Source organism: Pelodiscus sinensis, chromosome 5, assembly GCF_049634645.1.
Source record: "Pelodiscus sinensis isolate JC-2024 chromosome 5, ASM4963464v1, whole genome shotgun sequence".
Classification (NCBI taxonomy): Eukaryota; Metazoa; Chordata; order Testudines; family Trionychidae; genus Pelodiscus; species Pelodiscus sinensis.
Genome location: NC_134715.1, coordinates 76,625,500 through 76,643,942, shown reverse-complemented (window position 1 = coordinate 76,643,942; position 18,443 = coordinate 76,625,500). Strand labels below are relative to the sequence as shown.

Genomic DNA, 18,443 nt, shown 5'->3' with positions numbered 1-18,443 from the left:
TTCTTGGCAGGCCTCCTCTCCTCCCCAAACCACTGCTTCCTGCTTTCAGGCGAGCTTGGATCTATCCCAGAAAAGGACTTATATAGCTCATATCCATGTAAGCAGAGGACTTGGTGAGATAAACTCCTTCACATATGATGATGTGGAGGCAGCAAGAGCATGCACAATCCTCTGCTTGGGTAATGGTATAAGCATGGAGCCCTCCAGAATAGCAGGCTACTGAGTTTAATTTTAACAGCACCAAAGGAGGAAGATCACACTTCTCCAAACTAATATTTCAGAGTCCAGTGGTCCCCAACGTGGTGCCCACGGGCACCATGGCACCCGCCGGGCCATTTATGTGCCATGCGATCGGGGCCGGCCCTACCCCCGGGCGTGCGGTGCATGGGTGGTCCCGGCCCCTGGTCACATGGCATACGGGTGGCCCTGTCCCTGGGTGAGCGGCATAGGACCGGCTCCAGTCCCAGGCACGCGGCGCATGGACGCTGCCAGCCCCTGGGCACGTGGCGCATGGGTTGTGCCGGCCCTGGGCGTGCAGCGTATGGGCGGCCCTGCTCCCAGGCATGCAGCCAGCCCCGCGCTCAGGCATGTGGTGCTTGGGCGGCGCCAGCCCTGGGTGTGCGGCATATTGGCGGCCCCGTCCCCACTCGCATGGCACATGGATGGCCCCGCCCCTGGGCACCCAGCAGCCCCAAAAGTTTGGGGACCACTGTTTCAGACTGTTTGCTGTCTAGGCACACATTAATGAATCAGTGACACTCAGTCACAGAGGCTTTAAAGAAATTTTCTTCATAACCATGAGAACTAGAAACAATATTTTTTATTAACAGAGCTGAAGACTAAATGTTTCTCCAGGTGTCAAGCTCCTAACCACATCCACATGCCTACAGTGTCCATGCCCTAATCTAGCCCTGAATATTTGAGCACAAAAGAAAAATTTTTGCAACGGTATGAGTAAGAGAAAACCATGGGTTTTGGGGTTTTTTTTTGCAAATCTAATGTGTGCCATGAAAAAACATACTGGCATACCCAAGCCAACCAACATATGCTACTGGCTATGGAAGCGCATCAATAATAGGGATGTTAGTGTATAGTCAAGTAAATGATCATGTGATAAATCAGGGCTTATTGGTTAATCTTTTCGACTACATGCACTCCCCCCTGCTGCCTCCATATCAGAGGCAGCAAAGGGAAGGGAGCGGGAGCCTGTGCCCATATGGAGCTGACTTTAAGCAGGCTCCCAATAAGCACTGATCCACCTGTCCCGCTCATGCACCGTGCAGCTGCGTCCATGAGCATCAGGTAAAAGCCCAGCTAGGGAAGACAAGACGCAGCCCCACCCCTTCCAGCTCTGCAGTGTCACCTGTCCCCAACCTTGTGCTGTATCAGAGGCAGCAGTGCATAGCTGCAGTCAGCCAGTCTGAAAGGGGAGCTGGTTTTTAAACTGGCTCACCTCACGGACCAGCTCTCACCTGCCACCGCATGCTGCTGCCTCTGATAGAAAGGCAGTAGCACAGGGTGGCAAAGGACTCCCTGGGAGTGGGACCAGACTGCAATGGCTGCCAGCCCTACCCTAGGGACTATCGAATAGTCGTGTAATTGCTAAAATTTCATGTAGTTACACAACTATTCAATTACATGATATTTAACATGTCCAATTAATACAGCTTCTAAGGGTAAAAGGAATATAGTTCTCTTCAGAGAGTCTGCTTTGGACACAGCTTCTGCTCTGCTGCATGCTGCCATCTAAAGCAGTGATCCCCAACCTTTTGGGGCTGCTGGGTGCCTGGGGGCAGAGCCACTCACGCGCTGGGCACCTGGGGGCGGTGCCCCGCATGCACCCAGGGGCAAGGCCACCCATACACTGTGTGCCCGGTGCCAGTGCCACCCATGCGCTGCCCTCCCAAGGCCGGCGCCGCTCCTATGCCGCACGCCCAGAGATAGGGCTGCCCATACACCATGCGCCCGCAGCTGGTGCCACTCCTGTACCTGCGCCCAGGAGCAGGGCTGCCCATATGCCGTGCTCCCGGGACCGGAAAAGCCTATGCGCTGCATGCCCAGGGCCAACGCCACTCCTGTGCCATGTGCCCAGGGGAGGGGCCGCCCATATGCTAAGCGCCCAGGGGCCAGCACCGCCCATGCGCCACGTGCCCAGAGGCGGGGCCGGCCCCGATCACTCAGCGGGCGCACAGAAATGGCCTGGTGGGCGCCATGGCGCCCACGGGCACCGCGTTGGGGATCAGTGATCTAAAGCATTCTCACCTGGCTCAGGTAAAAAGAAAATCTGGCACTTTTTTGCTATGGGCCTGATCCTCATCTCAGTAAATTCAATTCTTTGCATGGTTAACTGGTAAAAACCCAGCAAGGCACTAGAAGTTTTTCAATGGTTATGTCTATGTGAAATCTTTTGCCAGTCACAGCATAGCTGACAATGATTATAAACAGAACTTTAAGGCAATCAGCAGCCAGTAAAGCAAATTTTACCAATCTCCAAATCCTCACTACTTTAGAAGGAGAAAAATGCGAGATGCGAGGCCACTACAATTGAACACTGATTTGAAAAATGTTTCTGGCTCTTATGGTTTTCCTGGATGTATGTTTGTTTACATAAAAAAAGGAAGTTTGAGCTGGCTGGAGTCTTTTATATCATGTTTGTCATTTGTTACTGACAGGAGCTGTATGAGACACAGCCAGCAAGAACTTTGGAGTCTTAAAATAAAATCCAAGCTGACATTTAGCCACAATTTTAGACCATGTTTTACTACTTGCTCAGTCTTCCTAATGGAAAAATTAGCAAACTAAATGTCATGTATTGGCATGACACAATTTGATTAATTTAAAACATTTTAAAAACAACTCAAGTTTAAATATTAAATTATAAAGAATTAAGCAGATCCATTAGCTACAGAGATGGAGCGGTATGAAGATCAATAGGTAGCAACTGCAGTATCAACATACTAACATGCAACTTATTGCATGAGTAGTCAGATACAATTTTCAAAATATGTGACACTACACCTCAGACAGTACATACAGTACAAGGAATAAACCAAACATCAGCCAGCACATAACTTGAGGGCAAAACAAGTATCTCCCCCGTGTAGAAGAAAATAAGCAATTTTTCTTATTACAAGATGTCAGCCGACGGTCAGGGCAGTGTGTGTGGGTGTGTCTCCTAAGTCTTCAACTGCTAAGACACGAAGTCTCGTCGCAGCGGGCAGCCCAGAAGGCTGAAAGGAGCCCCGAGTGTTTTTAACGTCCGTGACTTTACTGCTAGGACCACAGTCCCTTCGCAGAGGGTAGCCAAACAGGCTAACAGACGCCCCAGTGTGTAGGAAGAGCTTATTACACCTTAGATTTTAACTGCTAGAACACAAAGTTCCTCCAGCGGGCAGCCTGGGAAAGGCTGGAAAGGTGCCCCAACGGATCTTGTCACCTGGGAGTGACACAGATCCAAATGCCCAAGCTCTCCCTATGTCTGTCCCTTTATGACCGGCTGAAGTTCTTTTAAATTGTGCTTGGTTCTGTTACAGCAACTGAAGGAGTCAGGTTAAAACTTAAACAGTTACAGGTTTATTAAAGGAACTTATAAATCATATGGTTACAATGGCTATTGCTCTATTTCTTAAATACTAGTAAAATATAGATAGATCTGAAAAAGTGGTTACAGGAAAAAGGTAAAGATAGAAAATAGAAATAATGGTACCAAATGACAGCTTAATCTTTAAAGAGCTCTAACACCATGTATATATACTTAAACAAAGGACCACATCCAGGTACAATTTGTACCCCCTTCTGTGCCTCTTGACTCCAGCGTGTCAGGCCAGGGCCGGTCTCTCAATTCCTCGGAAAGACGAATACGAGGTGGGCGTCCCCTCTGGAACCTCGGGAGGTCAAACACCAAACCCGACCAGCAGATAGGTGATAGATTGACACACACAGCAAGTGTGCTGCTGGACTCATCTTTATACCCCTGGGGGCCCGTATTCTCTTTCTTATCTTAAGAGGCCAAATTTTACTGGTACGTTTTGTGGTGCCAGTTCTTACAAGCAGGTTACAAGTTAATTTACACTTGTAAGAGAGGAAGATAACTAAATTAGGACTGCCGGATGTTCTTGTTGGGCGGGAGATTCCTTCCCCCGTGGACAGGTATGTGTTCGTATCAATATGGGTTAAGTCAAGGGCACGATGTACAGCCTCTTGGTCAACAATTAGTTTGACCACCCTCCTATCTCTGCTTACAGTTGGTCACGGTCACTGAGCCAGCATATCTAAACCTCTTGCTCCAAGGTTTTCAAAGAATATGCTGTTTTCCTGCTCTTATGTGCCCTGCATGGTTTCAAGCAGACAAAGATGGATGTTAAAATGGGGGTTCACGTCTGGCTACACAAGAATGCAATAAAAATAAAACTAGTTCAGAGCTCATAAGATAGTATACATAATGTAACTGTGTGCAAAGCATTTTCCAGTTTTAATCTGTGGGCCAAAAGGCAAAACACGTAAGTCAACTGTAATAAACCACAGTCAATATCCAATGAGTCATATCTGTTTGCACTGATATTGCAACAATTAATGTTTTTCTTAGTTGTTACTATCTCATGATATACATTATTAGATTGGACTTGGGTAATCAAAAGTTGCTACTGCTAATCGAGTTTTAGTGGATTTTCCATGAGGTCAGTTTTAACCAAGAAAAATACACAATTTTCCTACTAAAAATAACTTATGAATAGCACTGAAGTTTTTAAGGTATTTTTAAATCATATTATATGTCAAAAGTAGTTGTGAATCTGTACACACAATTCTTATATCATTTTAACTTTCAGTTTAGAAACCAGAGTTGCAGCCACTTGTCATGGACATAGTTGGTGACAGACAGGCCCCTAGGCAAAATGTCCCTTGTTCTTTGCAAACAACTCTAGTCTCAGACCTGAATATTCATTACATCAAACAAATGTACAGGCAGTCCCCGGGTTACCTACAAGATAGGGACTGTAGGTTTGTTCTTAAGTTGAATCTGTATGTAAGTCGGAACTGGCGTCCAGATTCAGCCGCTGTTGAAACTGACCGCCAGTTCCGACTTACATACAGAATCAACTTAAGAACCCCAAGTGTCCCCAAGTCAGCTGCTGCTGAAACTGATCAGCGGCTGATTCCAGGAAGCCCGGGGCAGAGGCTTCCTGTAGTCAGCCACTGGTCAGTTTCAGCAGCAGCTGACTTGGGGACGCCTGGGGCAGAGCAGCTGGGGTGCTGCTGGGTTGGTCCAGTAGCGCCGCCGCTGGACCAACCCAGCAGCCCCCAAGCTGCTCTGCCCCAGGTGTCCTGATTCAGCCGCTGCTGAATCTGACCAGCAGTGGCTGAATCAGGACGCCTGGGGCAGAGCAGCTGGGGTGCTGCTGGGTTGGTCCAGTAGCGCCCAGAGCGGTGCTACGGGACCAACCGGCAGCGCCCCAGCTGCTGTACCACAGGCGTCCGAAGCAAAGCTGCAGAGCACAGGGGCAGCAGGACAGCCCAGACGCGCCGTGGCTGTCCTGCTGCCCTCGGGCTCCGCGGCTTTGCTCTGCTTTGCTCCCTGTCCCCCTGTCCTGGCCAGTCCACAATGGAATGCAAGGCTTTCTAGCTTTGCTCCATCCCAAGACTTTCAATGGAAAATCACCAGAGACAATTGCAAACAATTATAACCGCTTGGAGGAACATTAAAAGGAACATTAAAAAAGACAGGAAGTGTCTTGCCTGTGAATAAAGGAGACAGACTGCTTCATAATAGCAAAATGAGGAAAGGCACTCTGTATCCATTTACTGGATAGACAATTCCAGTCTCCCGCTCTCTGCTCCAAGATTTCTCATTAAAAAATAGATCCTGGTTCCTATGAAGTCCACTAGCTCTGCAATAGACTGAACTTGCGGGGTGGGAGAGTAAACAGTAACCCTCAAAACACCAACATGGTTTCTGAAGCCAAATATTAAATGTTATTCTAAATAACGTTACCCAAATGAACAGCCAAACAAGTAACGAGATAGAGATCAAGAGTATGTCTGCACAACTAAGCTTTGTCAATAAAACTTAGGTCAACACCCAAAAGCTGACAAAACAAAAATTACCAGAGTGTTCACACTTGCTCCCTCTGTCTACAAATCAGGTCTGCACTGGGGGCACCGTCATCGACAGTGTAAGCAATGCACTATGGGTATGTTTCCCATAGTGCAGTATTGTGGGAAGGCAGATCTGATCCCTGGGCATCTTGGGATTCCCCTTGCATTCTTCCACAGCTTCCTCAGCTGCCATGAATGGCATCATGAGTAGTTCTGCGAGCTCCCCATGCTGAGGCAGTTCAAAGCAGAACAGCAATCTGTCCCTCTCCCCCTGCAGCAGTAGCAGTCTGCTTGCTGCTGTGTTCCTAGTGCAGGGCAGAGCAGGAACAGTCCAATGATTTGCTCTTTCTTCCCCAAACAGAGCACTGCACTCAGCTGTCAGATACTTTCTGGAGCTTTGAAAGGGGAGGAATGTATGTATGCAGAGCAGCATAAATCAAAACACTGAGCAGAGCCATCAGTGCAGGCACTGTGGGATACTGGAGAAAGCCAGTTCTATGGACAAAACAAACAGCAGAATCTACACTGGCTCTATCAACAACAAAGGGAGGAAAAAAGAAAAAAAGTCTCTCATGGGGGTAGAAGTTTTCTGTCACCAAAACTGTTTTTTTTTTCCTTAAAAAGTCTCACTGTAGCATGTATATTCTAACTGTTTTGGTGCCAAAAGGCAGTTTGTGGCAACAAAACTTCAAAGTGTAAACAAAGCCAAATATGACAAAAGCAGATACGTGAGAATAAAACTGTCAAGGGAGGCAAATAGCAAAGGAGGACAAAACAAAACAACACGAGAAGGCCAGATGTAAGTCTGTAAGTCCACTCTATGACCACGGAGTTATGAGAGCAAATAAGATGAAGACTTTCCAAAGGATTTAATTCCCTTGCATCTGCCTTCACTGAGGAAGAGGAGGAAAAGATTACCATCCCAAGGTTACATTTTCCAAGTAATCATGGCATAATTCTGTCAGATTCTGAGTTCTAAGGAAAGTGCCATAAATCTCCCATGGCAAACAATACTTAACACAGTTGTAAAAGAAAAAATAATGCAAATTATTATGTGGCAGAGTTATCAAAATCATGGGCCCAATTCTTCAAGTGGAATGCCCATTGTAGGACTGGATCTATGTAATATAACCTTAAAAATCCAGAAATATTTCTCAACGTTGGCAGATGGTACAATGGCAGCTTCATGAATTACACATAAGTAAGAATCACGTCAGCATTAGGGAAGTTAGCTAACTGTATCATTAAAGGAAGATTCACAAACCACTTAGATAATGACAAACTAGTACATATTCAGATGTCAAAATGCAGAGGAGAAACCAGTGGGCAAAATTTAACAAGGACAGTCCAGAATTCTTGGTTCCTGGAATCAGAAATTCTATGATCAAAAAGCCGTGGTGACAGAACAGTAAATAGCAGACTCAAGACTGACGGAAGTTAATAGCAGGACACCTTAAAGATCCGTGATTTTCTATAGATCTCTTCAGGATGAGGAAGAGGGGGGAAATTAAACTTTAGTAAGTAGATTTGCAAAAAAAACCCCTAATATTTTAGGATAATTATCAATGTTACTTAATAACATATGAGAACCTAATCGAAAGATGCCTACGATGCTGTTCCTGCCATTCGACATTGTGCCCAGCCTTCTCAATGCTGGGCAGGTATATGAGAATCTTTTAACGTTTATGAAAAACAGTAAAAAACTATTCTGCAGATGGAGGGAAAGAGAGTGTTGAAAAACATACATATTCTCCTTTCTGTTACTTCAAGTTGGGTTAAATAGACCACTCACTATAAAGTAGCATTCATATCAACTACATGTATAGTGTAGTTGCTGACCCTAATAAGCATCTCACGTATCCCCTTTTGGTACTTCTCAAAGTGAGTGGGGCAATTCAACCCACTAAGAGTCATTGAAGTGGGAAGATAAGAATTACTATAGAGAACTTTTTTCTGGGTGTCTGGCTCGTGAGTCTTGCCCATATGCTCAGGGTTCAGCTGATCGCCATATTTGGGGTCGGGAAGGAATTTTCCTCCAGGGTAGATTGGCACAGGCCCTGGAGGTTTTTCGCCTTCCTCTGTAGCATGGGGCACGGGTCACTAGCGGGAGGATTCTCTGCATCTTGGGGTCTTTCAACCATCATTTCAAGGACTTCAATATCTGAGATATAGGCGAGAGGATTATTCTAGCAGTGGGTGGATGAGATTCTGTGGCCTGCACTGTGCAGGGGGTCAGACTAGATGATCAAAATGGTCCCTTCTGACCTTAAAGTCTATGAGTAAGTGACTCAGAGTCAAAATGCAATTTAGAGAGCAAAAAGAGCACTACTGTGGTCTCTCCGTCCCTTGGCAAGGGAATAGTTCACAGAGTTTCCATGTACAACAATAAAAAACACAAGTTTATTTTTTCCTTGCAGTTATCTATTCAAGGGATTTTTTAAAAATCAGTCAAAATTATCTACACTATTTATATAAATTAGTACTTCTGGTTAACCCAAGGTATTATAGAGTACAATTCTGAATTTAGGGAGATGGAAATTCTACTGGGAAAATTCAAATCCACACTTCATTTGCAATTTCGCTTGTCTGCATTTGCATTCCTCTCTCAAGGGAGGAATGCAATGTGGACATACTCTCAGTACATCATGTACAAAAATATTTTGATGCAGTGCCTTGTTGCGCAGACATAGACAATGATTCCTCGGGGCTCAAACAAAACAATTTTTTTTTTTAGGAAAGCACAAATTTTGCTTATTCAATGCCAGATCCTTCAGCACTTACTCGTGTGAGTTATTTTACTCAGATTAATAGATTTACTGAAAACAATAGGACTACTTAGGCATCATAAGTATATGCAGCATCAAAGCCTTAGGCAAAACTATTTATTAATGAGTATTTTACCCAAGTATAAGATAATGGCCTGATCCTACCCCCTTTGAAATCTATAAACACTATCAACTTTCTGAGAACTCAGTCCAGCTCCCATTAACTATATCTATTTTAGAGAGCATCTGTTTGTCCATGTGTCCATCTGCGAGTCCATTTGTTCAGGAACTCCTCCTAAATGGTAAGAACTAGGGCCACCAAATTTGGAATGCAACTTCCTCTTCTAACTTAAAGCAAGGTCAGGGTTTGGTTGTGCCAAGACAATCAGAAGCCCTGGGAAAAGGACAGTTTTCCATAACATGCAAAGGGAAGGACATAACATGAGAGTGGACACAGGGCACAGCAAACCTATAGGGGACAGCTATCCTGCAGAGAGTCCACTGGGGGCAACTGTGCCACTAAGGGAAGTGGCCAGCAGAGCTGAGGTGCCGCCATCTTGCCTGCCAGCAGACCAGTAAGTAGCCCTCCTGCTCCAAACCCTTTACCCCCTCCCAGTCCTTGGCTGCAGCGCTGGGAGTGGGGGGAGGGAAAGAGAGAGAACAGGCCCCATGTGGGCTGGGAGGGTGGCAGAGTAAAAACAGGTCCCCGGCAGGTAGAGGGTGGCCTGGGAAGGGGGAGAGAAAGAACACCCCCCCCCCGTCAGGCTAGGGGGGTGGCCTGGGAAAGAGAGAACACACCCAAGGCTCCCAGCCTCCTGCACCCCCTCCATACACATCCCCAAGACACTGCCCTGGAGGACCTGGGCAACACTAGGTAAGTCTGCTAGTCAAATAAATATTTATAACTGAATACTTAATATTTCCTCATTTTCTAAGTCACCCTGCAAGACAGAAAAATTAACATGCTTGCTTTGAGCTCTTCTCAAAAAACTCACACCAATTACATTCATTTTCCACTGAAAGCCTTCTGCATCCATCTATAATCCTCTCTAGAAAACTAGACAAAGCCAGATTATTCCTTTTTCTGATTGAGGAAAAGAAAGGTGGGTCAAAGTTTGAGAAACTCTGCTTTCACATGTACTTAATGCTAAGGGTGTACAGGTAACGGTTAACCGGCTACTCTGTAAGCATTACCCATAGCGGGTTAACCATTACCCAGGAGTAGCTCTTTGTTTGCAGCCCGCTGCAGGTGGAGGGCTGCTCCAGCTCCAAGCAGCTGGAACAGCCGGAATGGAGTAGCTCCTGCTGCCCTATCCTTCTAGGCAGAACCTTGGGGATGTGTCTATGGTGGGAGGTGCAGAAGGCTTGGAGCCTGGGGTGTGTTCTCTCACACCCCAGGCCACCTCCCTAGCCTCCTCCAGGGCCCATACACTCTCTCCCCCCTCCCAAGCCACTATTGCTGCCTGCCTGGTGGTGGGCGGACAGGAGGGCCACTCCAACCCAGCAGGCTGGAATGGTCCCCTTTATCTGCCCCCATTTAATCAGTTAACCTGTTAAATTTAAGATTTAACTGGTTAATTAAATGGGATTTTATATCCCTACTTATTGTGCCATTATTAGCTCTTGAAAATGATGCTAATGAGAGGAAAAAATGATGATAGATGGATCCAGGACAGCTGGGAAAACAACAGTTGAGCAAGATCAGAAGTTTATTATAGAAAGCATGATATGAAGAGGTGATAAAATCTTAAGAATTATTACAAAAGAAAGATGAATGAGAGATTTGGCAACAAAATCTACTGGGTGGCCTACATTTTCAGACACATTGTAATTTAATCTTGGCAGGCATCAGATCCAAGAGCAAGGGCTATCCCTGGACTAACGTAGCTATGCCACAGCTACCACACTATGAGGTTTTTTGTTTTTAAATTATTTTAAATCATTTGAAAAATTACTACCACAGGATAAATCCCATAGAGAGCCAGTACAAAACAAGTATGATGGGACAGTAGCACCACACATGAAACCAGTAGACAGGAATGAGAAAGAAATGGGAGAAAATGTGTATATAGCATATAAATGAAGCAACTGTGTTTTTCTCCAGATATTTCAGCTCTTGTCCTTGCCCACTGGATTAAAGGTACTGGGTTGTTCAGAGTGAAAATATTAGCTTCGGGTCTTTATTTAAATCTCAATCTTCTCTAGTTAAGCAGTATCCACTGTATGTTTATTTCAATGCCCTCTCAACTTGTTTTAATTTAAAAACCTAGGTAATCTGGAATGGTTTTGAACCAAAAAACAAAAAGTGGAGTTACATGTTTTCAGAGGGATATCCATGTTAGTCTGTTTCAGCAAAAACAAGGGAGTCCTGTGGCACCTTAAAGACTAACAATGTTAAACTGTTTATAAACAAAAAAAGAGGACTTAGAAGCCCAGCCAGTTATACGGGGAAAATTAGTACAGCTGCATTTACTTCATGCTGCTTATGTCCCCTGAAGATTTGGCCCATAGTGTCTAAAGTCTTTTTACGAAGACGTGGCACATCTTTTTCTCTCAGCCATCAGATGGGTTTTCACAATTTCACACTTAAATATCTTCACTATCCAAAAATATGCATACACTTAATCGTGTTAATAAACACTTGATCCCCTGAAAAACGTGAATTGTCTCAGTCCATTAGCCATAATAGTCAACAGGACAGCACTTTTGATACAGGTTAGGTGACTGCTACCTACTTATATGTGCCTCCTCAATGGCTTTGCAATGCATACTCTATCCCCTGCACAAGTAGACGCTATTATACTATCTGCTTCCTAGAAACCATTGAACACGGTGAAAGTCCCTTAATATAAAACACAACAGTCATTTTTAATCAGATACAATATCACTTTTACCCGCCTTGCCTGTTTTGTCTAACTATGTCACAAGCATCCAGCTGAATCATCCTTTACTATCGCATAATACACTATTTTATTCTATTATACAAGAAAGCATAGTGCAGCTCTCCTACATAGGCATACTAATTTATTTCTGGTCACAAACTGGCTCCTTACTACTACTTCTACTCCTGATGGTTAAGAGGTTGAAGAAACAAGTTCTTCCCCCAAAGACTTTGTAGAATTTTCTTATCTTGTTTAATGGGAAAGGTCTAAGAATGACAAACTACACCAGTGAGTGCACTGTAACAGGCTTTCTGCTTTCTCAATTTCAAAGAAGGCCTATGTTGTCAAAAGCTGAATGAGACAATACTGTGGGAATTCAGAAATAACACTTTCAAGTGGCTGTTAACACCAAAATTAAAGAATGACTAAATGGATCCTATTAACTCTTAGTATTATATCAAAATGTGACTAATAATGCTTATATTTCATTGTAAAGCACTTTGAGATTTATTTATTAAATACTCTGTATCAAAGTGCATTATTTATTATTGTGGTATTTCACTTACTTATGCTATATTTTCAAGGAAATCTGCAGTTCACAAGCATGTATCTCCTGACAGCTATATTGAGCTTGCCTGTGATGTTAGATGCTACTCATCTTTTATATCTGTATGCAATACTGCAGTGAAAACAATTTCTCGTGTCAAGCAATAGTTCTCTCAGTCCCCATATATTTTTATTTGGGGCAGAAACAGATTAAAATAAGTTGCTTTTGACTAACATTTCTCAATAAGTGTACAAGTACCTAGTCTACCGATGCAGAAGAATGCCTCTACACAAATGTTTGGAGCTCAGGAGGGAAAATTAATTATATTTAGGGATATTAATATGGGGCAGGAACATAAACATAATATAAAGCTACATGTCTTTCCCAAGCTCATCTTGCAGGTATGTAAAACTTCAAGGAGACATTATGATAAAGTTTACTCAAGGACACATCTCTGGCACACCCTACAGCTACATTTGCATCGAAGTAACACGAATATTTTGGATCTTACTTCCCTCCACACAGACACACTCACCAAAACTAGTATTTCTTAAGGTAAAGGAATGGGAAGGAAACTGAGAGGTGCACCAGATTTTTAATACACTGCCACAAATGTGTGGCAGGAATCTGGGTGGCTACCTAAAGGCATTCTCGATTTAAAATCCCTTTAAGCAACTTGCATAACTTGTGCCAGTTAAGTAGTGGGCAACTGACCTGAATAAACATTGTTTTCTACTGTTGCAGGAAAACGTTGTCATTATACAGTGTTTACCGGCGACAAGTCTGTATGATCGGGAGCAAGCCCCTGACAAGGCTGCACTCAGCTACACTTAAAACTACAGCAGCGCCGTCAATGCAAGAGCATTTGCATCTGTCAGAGACCAAGCGTGAGATGAACGCCCGGCAAACTCCACAGCAGCCCCGCCCCCGTGGGGTTTCAAGCACACAGCCCTTGGTCTGTCTACCCTGGGAGGGAGGAGCAGAATCTCAACCCCTCTGTAGTTGTTGCGCTTTGAGGGCGAAGAGGGATTTAATCCCACACAGGAGAGGGCTCGAAATTTACCCGGGATTTGCCTCTGTGCTGCCGGGCCCAGAGTTTGTGGCCGGGGCATGACCGAGATTGGTAGGGGGCGGGGAACAGCGAGAAGAGGCTGGGGGGGGGGGGGCGTCACTTACCGCGGCTGCCCGCAAGAGCGGAGCGTCCCCCCTCGGCCCGCGGCTCCAGGCGGCGGGGAAGTCCGGCGGGGCCCGGAGGCGGCCGCGGCTCGGGCCGCTCAAAGCGAGCAAGGTGCCCAGCAGAAAGGCGGCCGCCGCGCAGCCCAGGTAGAGGGCGAGGCGCAGCAGCAGCAGGGCCAGGCACGGCGCCCCCCCGTCGCCCGCCTCCGCCCGCCCCAAGTGGAATACGGACACCGCCAGCAGCCCCAGCCCGGCCGCCAGCATCAGGCGGGACGAGCCGGGATCTTCCTCCTCTTCCTCCTCGTCCGCCTCCTCCTCCCCGCCGGTGACGGCGGCTGCCGCCGGGGCGCTGTTGTGGCAGGACTGCCCGCCGGGGCTGTGCGCTCCCTGGGCGCCGGAGACTGCGGCGCCCGCCGCCTCGGGCTGCCCGCTGCTGCTGCTGCTGCTAGCGCTGTCGGCATCGGGGAACATGCTGCTCCTGGCGCCGCTGCGAATAAGCGCATCTCCTGCCCCAGCAGCTCCCTCGGAAGGCCGCCTCTCCCCGAGCCCCGTGGCTGCTGGCACCGCGCAGGCAGGAGAGGGAGCCGGAGCTCATGCCCGGCAGCAGAGGAGGAGCGCGGGGCAGGCCACTTCCTCGCCAAACCTCCCCGCCGACTCCCGCAGCAGCTGCTGCTCCGCTCCTCCCCGCTGGGGGCCCGGGCGCTCGGTGAGAGCTAGGAGGCCGCGCCGTGCTCGCGCTTGTCCAGCAGGGGGAGGAGACAGAGGCATCTGAGTGACAGCTACCGGGAGAGGGGCCATGTGCTCTACTCCGCGCAAGGATAAGCAGCTACGCTCCGAGCGGGTCTGTCACCCCTTCCCTTCCACACGGTAAGGCCTCGCCGACTGCCCGCCCAGACAGTAAGCCTTGTCCCCTGGGGAATGCTTATAAGGCATTCTCCTTGTGGTGGAGATGGATTGTACTATGCATGTTTCCTCGGGGCGTTTATGTAACACTTTGCAATGGAAATATTTTTTCAGGCCAGTAACTACGAAAGTAAAATCGAACCAAAAAGAAAAATATTCCAGGCTTCCAGTCTATATTCTTTCTATTTTGATCTCTTTTGAGCTCATTTACACCAGTATAAATCAGTAGAGTTACTGCAGATTTACATTTGTACAGTTGGCCCTTAACACCCCACTCTGCAAATGGAGTTGTGAGCAGGAGAACACAGAGCCTCAGCCATGGAAAACACAGGAATCTAGCTTGGTCCTCAGGGCAGGAACTGAAGCACCAAGCGCACTTTGGGCACTATACTAAAATAGGATTATAATACAAAATACATAGCCTCCTTATTGTCAGACCCTTAATAACCAAAGTTATAAAACAAAACATAAATATATGACTAATAATGTTTTTTAAAAAGTTATGCCAAGAGTAAAAGGCAATCCCTGCCCTAAAGGTTTTATAATCTAAACCCTGACTTTACATGCACTTGCTCAACTCTGCTAATGTGAGCAGACACATGGGACTATTCACACTAGTAAAGCTAAATACACAAAGAAGTGCCTGCAGATCCAGGTCTAATATAATTGCACATTACAAAAATGAAATCTTTTAAAAATCTCATTGTAGTAAGATGAGGGCCTGAAACATAAGCCCATGTATCACAAGCCTCAAGCCTAGACAGCAATGGTCAAGACTTCACTACAATAAAACAAAGTTAAGCTGTGAGCAAGATGCAGGCACTGCTTACAGAAACTGGCAAGAACGGGCTGATATTACAGAAATACTCATACCTAAGAGCTATTAGGCAGAGGCAGTAAGCACATTCCAGCGAGGTCATAACAGAACACCTTGTTAAGAAACTTCTTGATACCATACACACATCCCACAAAAAACATACATACCAACCCAGGTTCAGGACTGGGTCTGAGTTGATAGCATGATGGACAGTAATGGAAACCCCTAGCTAACAGAAGGTGGCAACTTGGTATGTCAGGAGTGATGTTTGTAACTTGTTTGTACCTGTGCATAAAAGTGCCTCCCAAAGGGTACTCATTGACTGACCATGGGGGTGTTGCTAAAATCCAAAGCATTTATTTGGGTGTTAGTCCATTGTCATGGCTTACATATGTATAGCAGCACAGCGGTGAGTCTGTTCGCTGACAACTATTATTGTATCTCGCTTGGCAATAAACCTAGTCAGGTGATTTGGATCCTTATCTAATTTGTGGTTTCTGGGAACTCTCTTGGAGTCTGTCATGTAGACTAATTGAACATAGTTAATGCGTTAGACAGGAGAGCACATGCGTGCACACAGCTGAAAATATATCATCAACAGAGAAGAGGACCTGTCAGGAACCCATTGGGAAGATCCCAACTGATTGACAACACTCACTATCATTAAATTTCACCATTCTCAGTTCTAATTTATCAAATAGCCTGAAGGTCTTTCTTTCAAACAACATAGCATTATCCATAATTTGTAGTCGCTATGGCAAGTATCTATAATCTCACCAGTGTGTGACATCATCCAGAATATATCTTCACTTCCTTCTTTTAGTTGTCATTTGTCTTCTTACTTGCTTTCTTTAGGATTTAAAGTAGTGTTTCTCATCCAGAGGTAGGCATAACCCTGTGGATATGCAGACATCATCCAGGGATACATCAATTCATCTAGATATTTGCAATAGGCTATAATGAAAACTCTAGCAAAGTCAATACAAAAACAGACAATGACTTGTTTATAGGGCTGTGCATACTATACACCGAACGGTAAATTCAAATGTTTATTTATTGTACTGATTGATTTATTTTATAATATACAATAAAAATAAGAAAGTGAGGTATTTTTCAGTAATAGTGTGCTGCCACACTTGTTTTTTTGTCACATTTTGCAAGCAAGTAGTTTTTAAGTGAGGTAAAACTTGGCATATGCAAGAGAAATCAGACTTCTGGAATGGGTATATAGTCTGGAAAGTCTGATTTAAAGCACTTTCCTTTTCTCTGAGGTCTTTACCCTTTCTTGCATTTTTCTTGCATGCTGAGACAAGATATTCGCATGACCTTTTCATAAACAAATCAGAGAAATGCAATCCATCTTGCAGTAGCATTTAGATGTATAACTGGTTGGAATCCCACTCTGTGGCTATGTCTAGACTGCAAGCCTCTTTTGAAAGAGGCTTTTTCAAAAGACTCTTTCGAAAAACCCTCTTTTGAAAAAAAGCCTCTAGACTGCAACCAGTACTTTCGAAAAAGCAAGTCGCTTTCTCGAAAGACAGCACCCAGGTAGTCTGGATGCTCTCTTTTGGAAAAGCACAGTTTGCATTACATAGCACCTTTTTTCAAAAGAGCACTTTCGAAAAAAGGTGTTCTTCCTCGTAAAACAAGGTTTTCTGTGGTCGAAAAAACTGTTGCGTTCTTTCAATTTACTTTCGAAAGAACACGGCAGCAGTGTAGATGCAGGGGAAGTTTTTTCGAAAAAAGGCTACTTTTTAAAAAAAAAACCTGTAGTCTAAGCAGCACACCCTCAGAGAGTAGTTGTCAGTGGTTTACAGTCAAGCTTGAAGGGCATATCAGGTGAGACCCCAGAAGCATTGGTTCAGGGTCTGGTTCTTTTCAATAGCTTCGTCAATGATTTAGATGATGACCATCAGCAAATTTACTCCACCTGAAAAGTCTTTCCCCAAGACCTCTCTGAGCTGCTAGTCTTTTACAAGGACCTCCTCAGGATCTGAAAGCTGATTTAAGCAACTAAGTCCATAGCAGTCACCAAAGGGGGGAACCTCCACACAGAACCCCTTAAAATACAAACCCCATTTCTGTGTCTTGATGGTGGATTCCTGCTTGGATTTGCAGATGTTACCACCATACTCTGAATTCTCCAGGAGCACGATTAGAGGAAGTGGGTGGATACCAAGCAAGGTGCTAAGCCAGAGCATGGTGTTGTCCGCTATACGCATTCCTTGTTATGAGCTCCAGGAGGTAAGGCAGCCTTATCTCCTGCTTCTGTCGCTTTTTTCAAGTTGATCCTGCAAGGAGAGTGCTCCTGGCCCAACTCTCATCCCCACCAACCAGAATTCAGCATATGGCTCCTGCCCTGTGAGCCTCCTAGTTGACTGTAACATGCCACCTAAGCCAGCTATACAATATCCAGCCTGTCTGCCTCTGAACCACACCCAGAAAACATTGGTATGTGCTTGTGCGTCTTACCATCAACTTCCTTGACCTTATGGCCCATCCTGACACCAAGTGGCAGGATCTATTGCCACCTAAGGAGGTAATAGATGACTGATAGGTCAGTCTGTACTCCATTCGGTATCCACACTTGGTAAAGATATTAGTTGGCGACTCCTGCATGGCGCCATCATCTTTGGCATGTGCCTCAAACAGTTCACAAATTCCCTTGACACCTATTCCTTTTGTGGCACAAAGGCTTTAGCACAAACATTGCAGTACTTCTTCATTAGCCAAGATCTGTCATGCCAAAAGGAAGAAGGTGGATGGGGGATTGCTCTATGGCTTTGGGGCCTGTTTCCAATCCTCTAGGCAGATTTCCTCTGAGCATTGTCCAGACTCTGTAAATGCCTCTGAGAAATGATGAACAATATCAGGGATTCTCTGCTTGGGGTCCCTCTCTAGATCCCTGATTCTTTAGCTTTGGCCTTACTACTGCTTCTGTTCTTCCTTGTTGTCTCAGAAAACATTTGTGGTCTGGCCTTAGTGATTCTTCCCCCTCAATTAATTGAAGGAGCAGGCCTTCCGTTATGGGAAGGCCTAGACTTATCTGTCCCAGTAGTACAAATACTACCAGCCTCTAGTTCATCTCTCCCCAGCTCTTTGCCCATTTCCCTCCCCACCTTCCTCCCAACTGGTCCAGGCTGCTTCCTCATCTAGAGGGGCTGAGCCAGCAGGTGAGGCAACTGAGGACAAAAGAGAGAGACTCCTGGCTCTCAATTTTAGTGTGTGGATCCTGACTGAACCTAATCCAATCTACAGCA

General features: G+C 45.5%; 1 protein-coding gene across 6 annotated transcripts in view; it reads right to left on the bottom strand.

Moving 5' to 3' along the window:
• Positions 1-14,131, bottom strand: part of SNX25 (sorting nexin 25) — a 134,096-nt gene extending 119,965 nt beyond the window's left edge. For 4 of the 6 annotated variants that reach the window (XR_012904267.1, XM_075930316.1, XM_075930318.1 and 1 more), the window contains exon 1: positions 13,464-14,129. Coding sequence is in view for 5 of the 6 variants with exons in the window: in XM_075930316.1 (XP_075786431.1) it covers positions 13,464-13,934 (471 nt within the window). In the remaining variant the exon portion in view is untranslated. Of the gene's footprint in view, positions 1-13,463 lie in introns of all 6 variants that reach the window. The other 2 variants (XM_075930320.1, XM_075930319.1) reach the window with 1 other exon arrangement.
• Positions 14,132-18,443: the final 4,312 nt, after the last annotated feature.